This window comes from Balaenoptera physalus (genome assembly GCF_965194825.1).
Source record: "Balaenoptera physalus genome assembly, chromosome: 11".
Taxonomy (NCBI): Eukaryota; Metazoa; Chordata; class Mammalia; order Artiodactyla; family Balaenopteridae; genus Balaenoptera; species Balaenoptera physalus.
This window is the reverse complement of record NC_138896.1, coordinates 23,932,136-23,948,288: the sequence shown is the minus strand read 5'-3', so window position 1 is coordinate 23,948,288 and position 16,153 is coordinate 23,932,136. Positions and strand designations below refer to the sequence as shown.

At 54.8% G+C, this 16,153-nt stretch overlaps 1 protein-coding gene across 2 annotated transcripts; it reads right to left on the bottom strand.

The window, feature by feature from the left end:
• Nucleotides 1-5: 5 nt before the first annotated feature.
• PRRC2A (proline rich coiled-coil 2A) lies at nucleotides 6-15,629 on the bottom strand. Of its 2 annotated transcripts, XM_082411489.1 has the most exons (31): nucleotides 15,434-15,626; nucleotides 13,430-13,604; nucleotides 12,740-12,917; nucleotides 12,276-12,375; nucleotides 12,109-12,181; nucleotides 11,638-11,781; nucleotides 11,339-11,490; nucleotides 11,064-11,143; nucleotides 10,772-10,914; nucleotides 10,001-10,091; nucleotides 9,672-9,888; nucleotides 8,781-9,255; nucleotides 8,125-8,315; nucleotides 7,596-7,890; nucleotides 7,011-7,221; nucleotides 4,940-6,808; nucleotides 4,159-4,430; nucleotides 3,830-3,960; nucleotides 3,461-3,590; nucleotides 3,272-3,357; nucleotides 2,842-3,075; nucleotides 2,558-2,698; nucleotides 2,379-2,450; nucleotides 2,093-2,260; nucleotides 1,809-1,891; nucleotides 1,415-1,625; nucleotides 1,219-1,317; nucleotides 867-1,079; nucleotides 659-753; nucleotides 458-548; nucleotides 6-338 (listed from the first exon to the last, which is right to left on the bottom strand). In XM_082411489.1, exons 2-31 carry the CDS (start codon nucleotides 13,539-13,541, stop codon nucleotides 198-200), a joined length of 6,498 nt encoding a protein of 2,165 aa, XP_082267615.1. In that variant the 5' UTR covers nucleotides 13,542-13,604; nucleotides 15,434-15,626; the 3' UTR covers nucleotides 6-197. The 2 variants fall into 2 exon arrangements, 1 of the variants encoding a protein (XP_082267615.1); XR_014250454.1 differs by lacking the exons at nucleotides 6-338; nucleotides 458-548; nucleotides 659-753 and having other exon boundaries at nucleotides 1,037-1,079; nucleotides 1,809-1,958; nucleotides 15,434-15,629.
• Nucleotides 15,630-16,153: the final 524 nt, after the last annotated feature.

Genomic DNA, 16,153 nt, shown 5'->3' with positions numbered 1-16,153 from the left:
CAAAATCATTTTGGAAATATTTTTTTAATCCTTTTATTATTCTTTTTTAACAAACGGCCCCAGGGATAGGGGACCAGGGGAGGGGGGAGGAGGGGAAGCGAGGCCCCAGCCCCGCAACCCCTCCCCACCCGCCCCTTTCCCCCTTATATATTTATAATCTATATACACGCCCCGGGGGGGGGGCAAAGGGCACTCCCTCAGCGGGGTGGGGGCAATCCAGGCTCCTTGTCCCCTCGGGACCCGGGCTCCTCTGCCCTTCGGGACGGCCCTTCTCGAGAAGGTGGCCCCGTCCGCTCCCAAGGCTTCGGCGTCCAGCGCAGGGCATCTGGTGGGGAGGCCTGGGGGACGGGTACATGTGGAAGAGTTAAGTCAAACAGGGAGATCAGGGATGAAAGGACAGGAACTCAGGTGGTGACTTTTAAATTAAGACTTGAGACCACAGGGGTTTCTCCTTCACCTGCTGGTAGAGGTCGATGCGCTGGGTGCGGAAGACTCCGCTGTAGGTGGAAGGTGGGGCCTTGAGACGGGAGTTGAGGCCAGAGAAAGACCTAAAGGAGGAATGGCATTTGAGGCAACCTTAAGACCCGCCCCTGGTCCCCAAAGAAAGTCAGTCCTTGGGGATGGATAGGCAGTCTGCATCCCCATTCCCTTCTCTTGCCTTCCAGCTGGAGGAGTACGTGATGACCCAGGTCCCCCAAGGTTGCTGTTCAGTTTTCGATAATCGTGGAACGGCTTTAGTTCTACTGGGTGCAGCTGAAGGACAAAAAATTCATGAGCATCCTGCCTCTCAACCCTTTTATCTCGAGATGCTAAATCCTTACCCCTAACTCTTGGGGTTCCCTAGCACTTCAGTTCCTGTACCTTACCTCTGCTCGCCCCAAGCTAGGGCCGAAGGGCCTGGCAGGTGAAGGCAGCACCCGAGTAGCAGGAGCAGGTGGGGGCCGCACAGCCAGGCTGGGGGGCTGCAGAGCAGGGCCCACAGGTAACAGAGAAAGGGGGGGTGGGGCAGGAGGCGGCGCTGGTGGCAGGGAGCCGAAGTTCACCACAGGCAGCTGAGAGTCCACCATGGGTAGAAGCATCTGTAACGAGAAACATGGGAGTGTGTGTTGGGGCAGGGAGGAATGTCAGAAAACCAGGGAGAGAGTCCAAACAAGTAACAAAAAAAGCTAGAAGTTGGAGGAGAACAGAACAAAGGGGAACTGGGAAGATAAAAGGTACCTGCTGGGCAGGGGCCCCTGAGGGGAGGAAGCCACTTTGGCCACCAGGTTGCAGAGGAGGAGAATAAAAATCTGAAGGGGATGGCAGATCCTGTCGCACCTGTTGGGGAACAGGGAGAAATAAGTCAACTCCCCCAAAAGCATTCTTCACCCCACCCCTAACTCCCTAAGCCCAGCACACCCCCACCTCTTCTTACCTGAAGCAAGGGTGGGTCTGGCAAAGGGCTAGGGCAGAAAGCTGGAGAGTAGAGGAAGGAAGGTGGAGGGTAGAGAACTCCTCCAGCTGGCAGCTTCCCCAGCTCTGTTGCTTGCAGTGTGGAGAAATCCAGAAACTGGCCCTTGACAGCTACCCCCGAGAGCAGTGCTGAGGGTGGGGCTGGGCCTGGGGGGAGGTACAGGGGCTGTGATCTGAAAAGAAATTGGGGCAAGGGGGAGGAAAGGCATCAGGAAGCCAAAGTCATTTACTCCTTTAGTCTGAACAGTACTGTTAGGTCCACTAGCCGCCGGGTACCCTAGAAATGTTTTCCCCTTCCCTCTTCCCCTGAAACACAGTTCCATTTCCTTCTGAGATCCACAGAGATCTAGTCTTACCTGTAAGGGTGCAATGAGGGTGTCCCAGGGCGGAAACCTCCATTGTTGGGATGTAGCTGAGAGTCTATGGCTCCCCCTGAAACCTGCAGGAGAGCAAGTATGGAATAGCTCCAGTTTTCCTGGTCCAGAAAAGCTCACCCACCCCACCCACTACAGCAAAAGCAGGGAGAAAAATGAAATGACAAAGAAAAAAAAAAAAAAGTGTTAAAAACTACAAATTGGAAAGGTTTGATATTAGGAGACTACAGGCAGAAAGGGGTCTTGGGATAGGAAGTAGGACCTACCTGAGAACTGGGAGGCCCGGGGCTGCCATAGAAGACCTCAGGGTACAAGCGTTGGCCTGAGGAGCTGGTCTCTGGGCCACAGTGCCCAGAACCCAGGTTCTTGGATTGTGGCTCAGCTGAGGCAGAAGCACTGGGGAGCAGCTCCCAGTCTCGGGCTAGGGGAATGGCCTGGGAAGGAGAAGACTTGTCAAGGGGGCTATCTGGGCAACCTGGATGCCCAAGTCACTCCCAGACCCCTTTTCCAGAAGTCTAAGGCCTTTCCCCAAAACCTCACTCTCCCACTTACCTCAGTGACTGATACCGTTAGCTCCTTCTCTGCTTTTAAACTGTCTCCCACTACTAGGCACAAGTCCGAGTCCTGTGATCGTGAGGCAGGAGAGATTGTCCCATGATTCAGACATGTGTCTTCCACATCCCACTTCTAGTCCACCCCACCCAAGACACCCAAATCTAGCCTACAAAGACCTTGTCACTGGTACCAAACTGGACCGGAGGACCAGGTCGATGGGATGGCCGGAGGGAGCCAGGCTCTGGGCCTCGGTCTGTACGCTGCAATCGTTCTGTGCCAATGGGCCCAGGGGGCAGAGGCTGCTCCCGGGGCAGCTCCTAGGTAGGGCAACACAGTGAAGTAGGGTTGGGGGAAGGAAAAGGAAGCCCCAATCAGCACACACAGGCAGAGGAAAGGGGAGACAAAGGTAAGGCCAAAGTCAAAGTCCCAGAAACATTCTTATCCTTTCTTGGTCATTTACCTTTCTGTCCCCATCGTGGGGGGCAGGTGGCCGTCTCCTAGGAGGTTCAGAGGGTTCAGAGCCAGGTGGACCCTCACCAGGAACAGCATTCAGGGGGGAGGGACCTCCAGACCGCTTGGGGGGCCCCTCTGCTGCCCCCTTGAGTCCTCCATCAGGGGAACTTCGCTGGCTGCAGGGACCTGATGACACCTGAGAATCCCCACTCAGGTCCACCCCACTGTCAGACTGACTCATCTGAGAGGAGTGGAGAAGGAGTTAGGTCAGAGTAGAAGGCACCCCGATACCTGACTGTGGTACACACACAAACAAACTACAGAAAGTAGGCAGCTACGTGATGCAACAGCCCCACACTCATCCCAGAATAGGTGGGGAAGTATGACCACTGCTCAATAAAATCCCAGCTTAGACACTCCTTCCCACCCTCACTTACCTCCGTGCCAGCCACATCCTCAAAAGGACTCAGGGGTTCCATCCAAGGCTCCATGGAGCCAGGCTGGTAACTCTTCCGGCTAGTGGCTGGGAGGAGCACCAACACAACAGGAGTGAGAGAAGATGGCTCTGTGGCCCGCCTCGCTCTCTAAGCCCTCTAACCCAGTCCCTCCTGCTCAGCTCAACTCACCAGTATGTATACGATTCCAGAGGTGAGGGGTCAGGGCCTCTGTTCCTGCATCTCTGGACTCTCCCTCAGGGCCTGGGCCCTCAGGTTTGGGGCCCAAGAATCCAGAGCTATGAGAAGGTGGCAAAGATTCCTAAAGGTGAGAGAGGCCAGAAGCAAAACGTGAATGAGGTGGGAACTGGGGAATGTAAGCACCTGAGACAGAGTGCCCCACTTGTGGGGAAAAAGGGAGACGTGGGAGATAAACAACTAACACTGAGAATTTGGGGTGAAAAACACAATGACAAAAATAGGAAAAAGAGTGAAGAAAACATAAGTGAAAACCTTTAAAAGTGAGAGCTGTGAAACATCACCTCAAGCCCCATCCCTCACCTCCTGCAGCAGCTCCGGTTTTCTGGGAGGCCGCTCTCGCCGTTTGGGGGGGAAGGGATTAACCCCGGCAGAGTCCCGGGGAGTCCCGCCCACCCCCCTGACCATCGGCCCTGGCTCCTCCAAGTGGGGGTCTGGGGAAAAGGGGAAATCCGTCAGCATGTCTTGCTCTATCACTGAACCGAGCTTTTCCCTCTGTACTCCACCTCCCAACCCTTCCACCCTCAGTGCAGACACCCAGCATCAGGGCTCCCAGGCCAGATTCTTCCCCCTTCAGCACCTGGCCTTCTCTGGGGATGGAGACATTTGCACCCTCAGCCCCTCCAGCTTACCCGAATTGATGTCATTGTTGTTGGCCCTCTGAGGGTCATACCGGGTTGGGGGCCGAGGGGAGGGGCCTTGGGGGGTTTGGGGAGGCCCAGGCTTGGGCCTTGGGTGCCCCCCTGGTGCAGCTGCACTTCCTTGGCGGCTGCTGAGCTGGGCCAGAGCCTGTTGGATGCCAGCAGGGTTGCTGTGGATAACTTGGTCCAGGCGGAAGACAGCAGAACTGCTGGGGGGTGGGGGAGGCACAGGGAGCCCTGGGGGACGCTCCTCTGGAGGACGGCTGAAGAAAACAGAGCATCCGTTCCACTATGCACAGAATTGTTATATCTTCCCTACAAGTCAAATCTCCTCTACCTCTCCACCTTCAACCAGTCCTCTGCGCTAAAATACAGGCGTTTCTGAGCACTTCCCCCCCACCCCCCCACACACACCATGCGGCTTGTGGGATTCTCGGCTCCCCAGCCAGGGATCGAACCCAGGCTCCAGGAGTGAAAGCGCCGAGTCCTAACCACTGGACTGCCAGAGAATTCCCCATTTCTGAGCACTTCCAAGGAATTCTACTCGTAAACGTCTATCGAGGGGAAAGCAAGGAATATGGGTGTTCGCAACGCTGTTAACTGCTTTCCAGCTACTTTACCTTAACACGGATAACCTAGCGCACCTAAGAGCTTACCCTGCGCCCTCTGATCTCACACTCCACAGCACACAGCCACACCTTTCCCCCAGGTTTTCTCCCCTCCCCCAACTTTTTAACCCTAAGAATAAACTTAATCACCTGCCTGTACCCACCTTCGGTTCTTGGGAGAGGGCCAGCTCCTCTTGTCCCCTCGCCCTGGGCCAGTCCTCCCTCCAGGACCCCCGCCACCTCCTCCACTGCTGCCACCACCACTGCCAGACTTGCTGCTCGGGCCTGGGCGCCGGTTCTGCCTTTCCATGCCTGGCCGCTGACTCGAGAAGCTCCGCTTGCTCAAATCTTTCGCTCTCTGGCTCAGCTCTCCACGGGACATGGCTGAAATGCCTGGTCCAGCTCCACCTCCACTGCCCCCGGGAGTCCCCACAGCCTTGGGGGTTAGCAGTGCTGCTGGCGGAGCCTCCTTGTCCCCCCGGCGCTCACTGGCAAAGTCACTGCTCTCTGAGGCAGTCTCCCATTCCTCATTGGCTTGGTCTGAGTTCTGGTTTGACAGATCGGGAGACTTAGCAGCTGCCCGGCGAGGTGGTGGGGGCACTGCTACTGTTGTGAGGGCTTCCTCCGGTCCAGGAGTGGAGACTGGAAGGGCAAGGGAAGAGGACTTGCCCTCGGCCCCCCTGGCAGCGTTCTCCCGTTCCTGTTTCAGTCTCCGGAAACGAGGCGGTTTGTCCTGCTGCTGAGCCCTCCCATGTCGCCTCCTTCTGGGCCGCTCTCCATCTTCCACACCCATGCCTACGTTGCTGCCTCCACTGCTGCCTCCTCGGGCCATGGGGGACAGGGGCCCTGGGATCAGCTTTTCTTTCAAAGGCTCCTTACTTGGAGGCAAAGGACCTGTTGGAGGCTTCTTTGGAGCCAGAGACTTGGTTGGGGGGCTCCAGCCTGGGCAAATGGGGGGAGGGGGCCGCCCCCCCCCTCGACCCCGGCGTGATGGCACCCCTCTGGGAGTGAAGACTCGTCCGCCTCGGGCAGTGGAAAAGCGGGCTGGGGCTGGTGAAGGGGGTGCTCCTGATGGTGGGGGAGCAAGAGGAACCTGTGTAAGTACTCCTTCCTTGGGTGTCGGGGCCTCCTTGTCTGAGGGGGCCAGATCACTCTCATGGGTCTCGCTGCCTGTCTCTGAACCCCGCTGCCGGCGCCGCTTGGGGATTTCTTCATACTCTGAACCCTCACTCCGTGTCTCACTGGCAGTGCGGCCTCGGGGAGCAGGAGGATGGTTTGGTCCCCCTGCCCCACCTCCACGCCCATCATCTCCTCGGAATTCCCGGTAACTACGGAACTCTCGGCTTCGGGCTCCCCGCCCCCGTCCCCCATAGGTGCCCCGAAAACCCCTCCCTCTGGCAAAATACTCCCCTCGGCCCCGACCCCGGCAAGAGGTAGGACCCACTCTCTCATAGGAATAGTCCCTCCGAAGCCTTGGGGCAGGGGAAAGAGTCCCACTGGGTGGGGTCTCCTTGGGGCCACCTATCTTCCCCTTTGCCGTCTTCAACGGGTCTGGCTTTGGAACCTTGGGGGTTTCATCCCCCTGTTCGAGGGGCTTGGGGGGCAGATCTTCGACTTTTGCAGGCGGTGGGGGTTTCTTGATAGGCCCAGCGCGGCGGGGAGGGGCCCCTGGCTCCTCTGGAGGGATTCCACGACGACTGCTCCCTGGACGAGGGCCCCAGCGGGTCTCAGTGCGGCTCTCTCTGCGAGGTGGCGGGGGGCCTTGGCCTCCGATTCCACGGGTAGGCTTTCGACCCGCTTCTGGCCCGGTCAGCTGTGGAGTCTCCTCCTTGGGGGTTTCCTTTTTAGGTGGTGGAGCTTGTATCTTGGCTGCCTCATCATTGCCTGGGGGCCAGGGGAGTGGACGGGGCCCTGGGGGAGCTGGCTCCTCCAGAGGGAAGCGAGGGATTGGGGGCCCAGGGGCTCCATTCTCAGGAAAGCCTGGATAACTGGCCAGATAGGGTGGTGGGGGAGGTACTGGAGGGGTCTCGCTCCTGAAGAGGGAGACAGAAAAGAATGGATATTAAGTATCTTAAGACAAGGAAAACGAACTAGATGGGGAAAGAGAACACTTTATTACGACCCAGACACTCCTTTCACGTTTACTCCTATCACTTCACCGATAACCCAAAGTACCTTTTCTCCTAGCCTAAATATTTTCACTGGAAACCCACCCATTTCTCTACTCAGACTCACCTCATCCCCTTCTCATCCTCGTCAGCAGCCTGGCGCAGTGGTGAGGTAAGTGGGCGGGGGTCAGCAGGTGTGGTGGTGAAGACATCTCCTACCCAGGCCAACTTTGGATCCACTGGTGGGGTGCCACGATCCCGTAAGAGGGGGGGTGCATGGCGCTCAAATGGCTCTGAGCTTGAGCCTCCACTGTCTGAGCGCTCCCGGGGAACTAGGCCTGAGGAAACAAAACAGTATGAGAAAAACCACCCTTTTTTATGTTACAAGCCCTCCAGCCCAAAAAGCATCTCCCCAGTTAATCTTCCATGTCAGCCCAGTCAATGTCGGCACCTCTATCTCCTGGGCCTTGCCCACGCTCCTGAAACACAGTTATCCACTAAGCTTCCCTACAGATGAATCCAGTTAATCCCCCCACCCAGGTAAATCCCAGTTAAAGGACGACCACTGTTACATTTTTGCAACAAAGAGGTATCTCAGCAGTGCTAGGCTCCCCTCTTAATTGGTGGCCCTTCATCCCCGTAGCAAGATGCTGATAGCCACTTCCCAGGACTAAGGAGTCCACCACCCCCTACTTCTTCTATGGCCCCTTACCAGAGGGATGCACACCAGGAGGATAGAAGTCCAGAGGGGGCCGGCCCTGAAGGAGCCGGGGGTCCACATAAGGAGGAATCATCATCCAGCGGGGATCGAAGTTCATAGGGGGCATGGGTGGGGGCCGGCCCAGAGCACCTGGGTACAGGGCCTTGGGGGGTGGTGGCGGAGCCTGTGGAGCTGGCACAGCCCCCATGGTCACAGGCTGTGGTGGTGATGGGGGCACTGGGGCAGGTGGGGCGGAGCCCTGTTGATGCTGCTGCCACTGCTGTTGTTGCTGCTTCAAGAGCTGCTCCTGGCGAAGGACAAAAGGGGATGAGAGAGGCATCAAAGGCCCCAAACAAAAAAACGAACTAACAAAACAAAAAACAAAAACCCGCAAATGGGACAAATACCTGGACTAGATGGAAAACTAGGATGACACAAAGGAAAGATAACTGGTAGAGGGACCCAGAAAGTAACTCATGGATAGGATAAATGTTGAAACCAAGAAAAGCAGCCCTTAAGAGGGGAAGTAACTTAGTTTCACCTGCTGCTGCCGCTGGAAACGAGGAGGCAATGATTTCTGATACTTGGGGTAGCCCAAGCCTTGGCTGGGGGGCTGCCGGGTAGGACCAACCCCATCACCCTTGGGCTCCACCTTTGGGGCTGGGGGCGTGGCAGGAGAAGGAACCTCTTCTGGTGGTTCAGGACCCTCTTTTGAGGGCAGTTGAGGTTCCACTGCATTAAAGAAAAGACACTCATCAAAGTGGTCTAGTCTCACAACAGATATTCCATGAACACCCCCATAATTTCAGCTCTCACCTCTAGCTCCCCCACTAAGGTTAAGACCATCCCATTTAAAACCCATGAAAACACTTCACGGTCTCTCAAAAGCCAACAGTGGTGGCATTAACTTCCCATGAGATCATCAAAAGTAACCGACACTTCTTCAGCCTTGCTCCAACTCTAGGCCTACGGGAAGTGGTTTTAGGTCACTACTTATTCAGGAATTCAAGCAACAAAACCTTTCCCCCTCAGATGTCCATACAAGCAAAAAGACCCTTTTCGCCCCTACCACTGATAGTCCAATAAACCGAAACAACTGCCTTCTATTTCCTTTACTCACATCCTTACCACTTTCACCCTCAACCCCAAGCAGAAAAGAGATCTGGCACCTGGTAGTACCCATCACCATCTCCATACCTGGGCTGGCTTCGAAGCTGCCACTGCTGGTGCTACTGGTGCTGCCACCACCACTCACCACGGTGGGAGCTGGAGCCACACCTGGAGTGGGGGTGGACTGGGCAGGAGGGGCCTGTGCCGGCTCTTCCGGTTCTTTTTCAGGTGTCGGGACTGGTGTCGGTGGAGGAGCTGAAGGTGTGGGGAGTTCTTTGGGGGCCGCAGGTGGTGGAACAGGGGCAGGAGGGGCAGCAGGTGGTACAACAGGCTCCGATTTGAGCCGCTTGTCAGGTGCCCCAAACTTCTCATCGAGTCGCTTGAGTTTCTCGGCACAGGCTGCCCTGCGTTCCTCCTGCATGCGCCGTTCCTCCTCCTCTCGCCGTCGCCGGGCTCGCTCCACAGCCAGGGAGATTTCAGACGAAGACTGCTTTCGCCGCTGCCGCCAAGCCTCATCCTCATCTTCGGGTGCTGGGGGCTTGCAGGGAGGGCCCCCGCGATCCTGTCAGTGGGCAGACCCAGCAGGGCCAGACGTATCAGTCATTATGTTTCTTACGATCTCTTTCACAGACTGATCAACTGTCTCTAGCTGCAGGTGCAAAGACCAGGCCTTGGGGTTGATGGCCTCTCAGGGTAGGGACAAACTCATCATCCTAGTCTTGTTTCCTCTCTTTCAGAGACCCGAACACCCAGGTCTCCTTGTTTTTCCTAACTGGCATCCCAGTTTCTCTTTTCACCCAGACCCGCCTAACACCAACGATGTTCCAAACCTTTCCAGAGATGCTCCACAGCTCTACGCTTCCTGCAGCCCATTTTCGGTCCTCCCTCCAGCTTCCTCTTATTACTACTGCTTCAATTACTCAGCTGAAACTAATCTCCCACAACTGACCCTCTCAACCCCTCATTGTAGACACTCACTGGGTAGTCCCCAGGGGGGCCCCAGTTCCCGGTGGGGCCCCGGTGAGGTGGGGGTGGGGGAGGCTTTGGGGCAGGAGGCCCCGGCTCTGTCTCTGGAAGCCGAGAGGTCTCTGCCCAGGCCGTCTTGGGAGGGGGTGGTTCGCTGCCGGGGGAGTTGCCCTTTTTGTCATCTGCTTCAGGGGGCCGTTCCTCACCAGCAGCTGACTGGGACTCCTTGCTGTGGGCAGACCAACAGTGGAATTAAAATCAGCTGCAACCCAACTCCTTTAAGAGTATATTACCATGAGAGAAACGGAGCCCCCTCCTCTCCCCAGAGGGCCCGAACTCACTGGCCCTCAACTCCCTCCTCATCGGAGTCTCGCCCGTCTTCCTCATCGCTGAACTTGAGCTTCTCAGTGTAGTCGACCTCCTCGTGGGCCCCTGAGGAGAATAACGAAGAGTGGTAACCCAAGCATTCTGCTCTCCAATCTCATATTTTCTAGAACACAGGAACTACGTGATGGGATGTACTACTAATGCCAACTGCCCTCCTCCCACTGACATCCAGATCCCCACCATGACTCTCATTCTCACTCCTCTTAGTTCTCTACCAGGACTTGGCTTTCCTCCACCTATCTCCCCTACGTTTCAGTGTCTGCTTTTCTCCCACACAACCCGTTTTTTTTTTTAAGATTTTTTTTTTGATGTGGACCATTTTTAAAGCCTTTATTGAATTTGTTACAATACTGCTTCTGTTTTATGTTTTGGTTTTTGGCCACGAGGCATGTGGGATCTTAGCTCCCCGACCAGGGATCGAACCTGCATCCCCTGCATTGGAAGGTGAAGTCTTAACCACTGGACTACCAGAGAAGTCCTGTATAACCCGTTTTTGCCTCATCAGATTTTGCTTTTTAAAACTAAAATACTTGGGAATTCCCTGGCGGTCCAGTGGTTAGGACTCCACACTTTCACTGCCGAGGGCCTGGGTTCAATCCCTGGTAGGGGAATTAAGATCTCATAACCTGTGCAGTGCAGCCAAAAATCAAACCAAACCAAAACAAAAAAACCCCAAACCAAAACCAAAACCAAACAAAAATACTTGGTCCTTAGTATCCACTCACCTGCCCAACCATCATCATTCTCCTGGTCCAACTGATCAAACTCTTTAAGATTATCTTCTTTAAGAATGGAAGGCCGACCCACAGGTTCTACAAGGCGCATTGGCGGCCCTGAACCTCGGGGGCCTGCCACACGGGGGAAACGGCTGTGTATGAAAAAGCAAATGGGAGAAGAGATTAAAAAACGGCATGTTGTATAATCACATACAAGACTGAGCCTCCTGGCTAGAAAACCATCTCCTCCCCAATAGGCTTCCCCTGTCCCCAACCACAAACCCAGACCTAGATTACTCACCCGGGCCCATCAGGAGTGGGGTATCGGTAAGGCCCCTGGGGTCCATAGGGCGGAGGGAACGGGAGATATGGGGGATACATCTGCAAAAGGGCCCAATAGTAGCTGCTCAGAGGGACAATCAAATAGCTTACCAGCTCCCTAAACCTATTATCCTCCCACCCTCACTATATGTCACAGGCCCCTGCTTTCCATGTGTCCCCTCCGAAGACTAAGCCCTAATTCCTAACTCTCTAACTTCCAGCACAACCAACCCAAAACAAGATATCCAAACTCACGAAAGGCGGCATCATTCCGCGGTAGGGAGGGAACTGGGGTGGGCCTGAAGGCTGCAGCCCACCCCGGGGATCATGGCCGTGATGAAGTTTGGAGTCCGGGCCCTCCAGCTCATCAGGGCCACGCCCACCTCCGTCCCTCCAAGTTGTAGAATCTGTATTTTGGAAAAGGCAGAGAGTGAACATAGCTGAAAATGATGGGGAGAAAGATGAATAAGCTAGCAGCTAACTCTGAAATGGAATAAGGTAATGTCCTGGCCAAAAGGTAACCACTCATTCACTCACTAATGGCGGCCACTCACTTTGGGGGCGGAGGCTTGGTCCGGGCCCAGACGACTGTTCGGCAGACTCCCTTTCCTTGGCAGCCTTGTCCTGGTCGCCAGCCGCCTGCAGGGTCGGAAATTCCTCTCGAGAGAATCGTGACAGTAGGCTTGATGCCCTTCCACCTGTTGGTGTTGAGATGCAAAAGTAGGAGACACAAGTACATTTACTGAGAACGCACCATGAAAAATGAAAGGGTCTGACAGGTAGCAGATCCAGTTCTGCCTCCAAACTCACCCCCTACATATTACATGATCACTCCCCAAGAAACAAGGTCAGTTTTGGGACAACCTCCTCACCTTCAGTTAATTCTGAGACAAACTTGCTCATTTGTGTCCCATGAAACTGAATATGAGATCCAAAATTTAGCCAAAGAGGAATGAGGAGGTACAGTGCAGGACTCCTGCCTACTATGGTGCCCAAAGAGACTCCCCAAACAGCCCTGCACTCACCATCTCCATGTGCTCCATGGGTGACACTGGCCTGTGCCCAGGACTTTACCCCGCTTGGAACCGAAGGAGTGTTCTGGGGAAGGAGAAATAATAAATGGTGATGTGGATGAGAAGCTACAAGCCATCCTTGCCCCTGCCCCTTAAATAACATCCAGTTCTTCAGATACCTCGGGGGCTGCTGGGGGTCGTTTCGGTTGGTTGGAGGCAGGCGTCTGTGAAGCCGGCAGTGGCTGCGATTCCGGCGGCTGAGCGGTTGAGGCATCGGAACTGAGGGGATGGTAGGATGAGAAAGTTAGAGTCTGAGATGGCTCCAGCTCCCCTGCTTCTCCAACTGGTGGAGGACAGGAACTGAACCCAGGTCTACTCCCTACTTTTAACAAGCATTAGGGCAAAATACCATAAGCTCGTCACCCTGCATAGGCTGTCCTCTATTCTTCAAGCTTTCTTTACATCTGACAGAAAGCTAAAGGTACCGTTCATTAGTCATCTAACAGGAGTCCTACAATAGGCAGGACAGGGTCTTCCCTGTTTGTCTCTGACTCTCATGTGGCCAGGCTAGACCAACCCCCATTCATCCCCAAGTTCAAAGTTAAAATACTCATAACTCTAAGTCCCCCAGGTCTCTGTCTACCTCTTGGGGTCGGACTGCTCCTGTTTGCTTGCCCATCCTGTTCCGTCTTTCGGCACTAGTGAGACGTTGGGGTCATTGCCTTTGTTCTCGGCTTTCAGGCTTGGAAGGTTGGCTGGGGGTGGCATACGCCGAGCAATGGCAACTTTCCCGAGACTCTGCAGGCCATGGCGAGGGGCAACTGGAGAAAAGGTGGAGAGAGAGTGAAAAATGCTTTATATAGGAGATCTGACAGCATCCTACCCTAGGTCCCATTTAGACATCCTCAATATCTTCTCTTAGAAACCAAACTTTTCCTAGAAACCTTCCCTCCCTTTGCCCTAGGCAACCTCCGAAATTCTATCAGGAAGGAAGGCTGAGATGCTTTACATTCAATACTTCTATGTGGGATGGTTGATCTTGAGCCTGCAGGGAACAAGCTGGCCCCAGACTTCTCCAAGTCCACATTTCTTTGCCTCCAATTCTTACGTGTCCAAAGACGGGAAACCACAGACACGCCTTTGTAGGAGGGTACTGGTGTTCACCCAAAGCGCAACATCCCATGGGGCCCAAGATAAAATTAGAAAGTCTCTAGCGTTCCTCTAACCTTTGGATGTATGTACCATAGTTGTTTCCCTTCGAAGAACTCTGAAATAATGTGCCCCATTCATGCCCAGCCTCCTATAATTAGGAACATCATTGCAGGACCCTCACCAGCGGGTTTCTGGATCTCTAAGGACTTGCCCTTATATGTATCAAACAGGTTGAGCGAGGAATACTTTTTTCCATCCTTCCCCTTGGCAGTCGGCCCCGAGCGATCGGACATTGCGCTGGAAGCTCATTGAGTACGTTGGGTCCTGCAGGCACCTCCCCCAAAACGTGCCGGAGCCTGTGGGCCAGATACCAAGTGTTTCAGTCTCTGCTCCATTTAGAGACTTCAACAGAAGCTTAGACTCGTAGGCTCCCTTTTATTCTCATCAGGGGCCCAGATATGTGGCCCTCTAGTGTCTCTTCCTCCAGCCTATTCAAACACCCCAGTCCCTTTAAGCAACCATTATCTACTTAGCTCCCCACGGAGCCCAAATGCCATGTTCCCTCTTTCCCCCAGACACCTCTTGCTAAGGAAACCCAAATAAAAATCCAGTATCTTCCTAATACAAACACTCTTCCCTTTGTACCGATCTATATAAAGTGTAGCAGCCTCTTCATTATGCCCACAAGTAATAATCTCTCTCCACCAAAATCATTTCAGAGACCTACAATAAAAAAGGGCAAGTCCAAGCTCCAGAGAAAACCAGAAAGACGCATACAGCTCCATCACGTAAGGAACAGCGCTTTAGATCCCCTACTTATTAGATACCAGCTTTCTGTGCGCCAGGTTCTATTCCCAGCCGCCTCACTCCCATCCGGGGAGGTTTGCAGGAAGGTATGCCGGAGTTTAAGGATTTTATGAGCTTGCTCAGCCAGACTGGGGGCTGGTGCCAGAGAATTCCTGAGGGAACAAATGGGGCTCTACATACTCCCAAGCTATAGAACCAAGTATTTGGGATAGCCTGTCTTTTCCTACACTTGCCCCCATCCCAGCTCCTGGAAAAATTTTTGTCTGCAGATGAAATACTGGTGGGCTCTGGTTTACCCTATGTAGATGTGAGAAAAACAAAGCATTATGGACCCACCTCAAGCATACCATGTAACCATGGGGCCAAGGCCGGAACCGGCTTCATTTTCCTACCCCCAGTAAAAACACCCATCAGCAGTCATTTCTTTCCCTAATACCCCTTGCTCCCCAAGCCGGCCAAACTCTCCAACATCGGTCAGTTCCTGGGTGACAAGGCATTCGTTTATAGAGAATGGTGTAAAGGAAAGAGATGGGAGTTGGTAAGACATCCAGACAGGACCAGGATGATAATCCAAATCAAGAACTTTAAGACAGGTTAGATGAGGATTGCTTTTAAGGTGTTTAAGGAGACCAGTCTTTGAAAATAAATTTATGAAGAAAAAGAAGACAGAAAAATAGTGAAAAAACTAAAACTAATAAAAGAATTAATACGAAAGCAGGTAAGAAATAATACACATAAGCGGGAATGGTAGGAAAAGAATGCAGACCAAAGTAAGGAAGCAACGTCAAGAGACTCCGAAGAAAGGGCGGGGTTGGGATAGAAAAGAGATGATAAGAAAGAGGAAACATGAAAAAAGCAGAGAAGAAATTGAGGAACGTAGGAAGCACAGATGCGGGATAAAAGCAGGGCTCCAGAGTGGGAGTGACTCGACGCGAAGTGGGGCGTCAAGAAGGGGGAACCTTAGCGCTGGATGATGGGAGGGGTCCACTATGGAGGAAGGGAGACTCCAGGAGAAGAGGACAGTCAGGCGCGGCCCACCCTAGAGCGGCGGCAGGGAAGGGGACCACAAATACGGGTGAAAGGCCAGGAGCGCAACGGGGTGGGGGGAGTTACGGCCCAAGAATAGGGGGTCGCCCCATGAAACCATAAGGTGAGTGGGTAAGGGCAGGTCATAGACTCAGAGAAGGGCTGGAAGTGCGGGTCCCGGGGTGGGAGTATCGGAGGGGGAGGGGCAGGCAGGGCCCGGCAGCAGGAGGACAAAATGGCGGCGGCTAATGGCAGCTTCTCCTCACCCCGGCCCGCCACCGCCGCCGCTGCCGCTGCCACCGCTGCTCCCGCGCCGGAAAAGGGCGTTAGCATTCGGCTCGCCCAGACTCACCTGGCCGGGTGCGCGGGGGTCCGGGACCGGGGCCTAGGGGCTCCCCGGGGTGGGATGGCGGTGGGGCGGGGACGGATGGCGGCGGATGGCGCCGGGTTCGGCTCCTCCCGTCTCCCTCGCTCACTCCGCGGCAGGGACCCGACTAACGGCCCATCCGGGCAACCGCCACCCCCGGGAGCGCCCCCCCGCGCCGCCTCCCTCCGCGCCTAGGCACGCCCCTTAATTTGCATAAAGGGCGGGGCGCTTCCTACCCTATCCCTCTTTACTTCCAGGGCTATCCTTATTAAAAAAAAGCAGAGCGTGCGAAGCTGACATAGGTTATTTGCATAAAGAGGAGGGACTTACAGGCGCTAGGACGCCGGTTGGCTGAAGTGGAAGGCCCCCGGCGTCGGCCGTTGAGACGTGTAGAGGGGGCGGGAATGCGGAGCCGGTCGGCCGGGCGGTTGGGGCGCAGAATTTGCACGACAAATAGGGGGAGAAAGAGGCGGAGCGTGCGTCGTGCGTTTGTGGAGAGATGGGAACGGAGAGACGTAGGGACGCCGAAAGTGGAAGGAAACGATGCTAGGTCCGTGGCGCTTTCGGCGAAGGAGACGGAGCTAGAAGACGGGGCGGAAGGGTTTCTTTGCCGGAGGGCGGAGTTTACGTAACCAGGGAAGAGTCCCAACTCACGCTTCTCTTCGCGAGAGGTGAAAGCACCAGGGGGGCGGGCCTTCATTTATT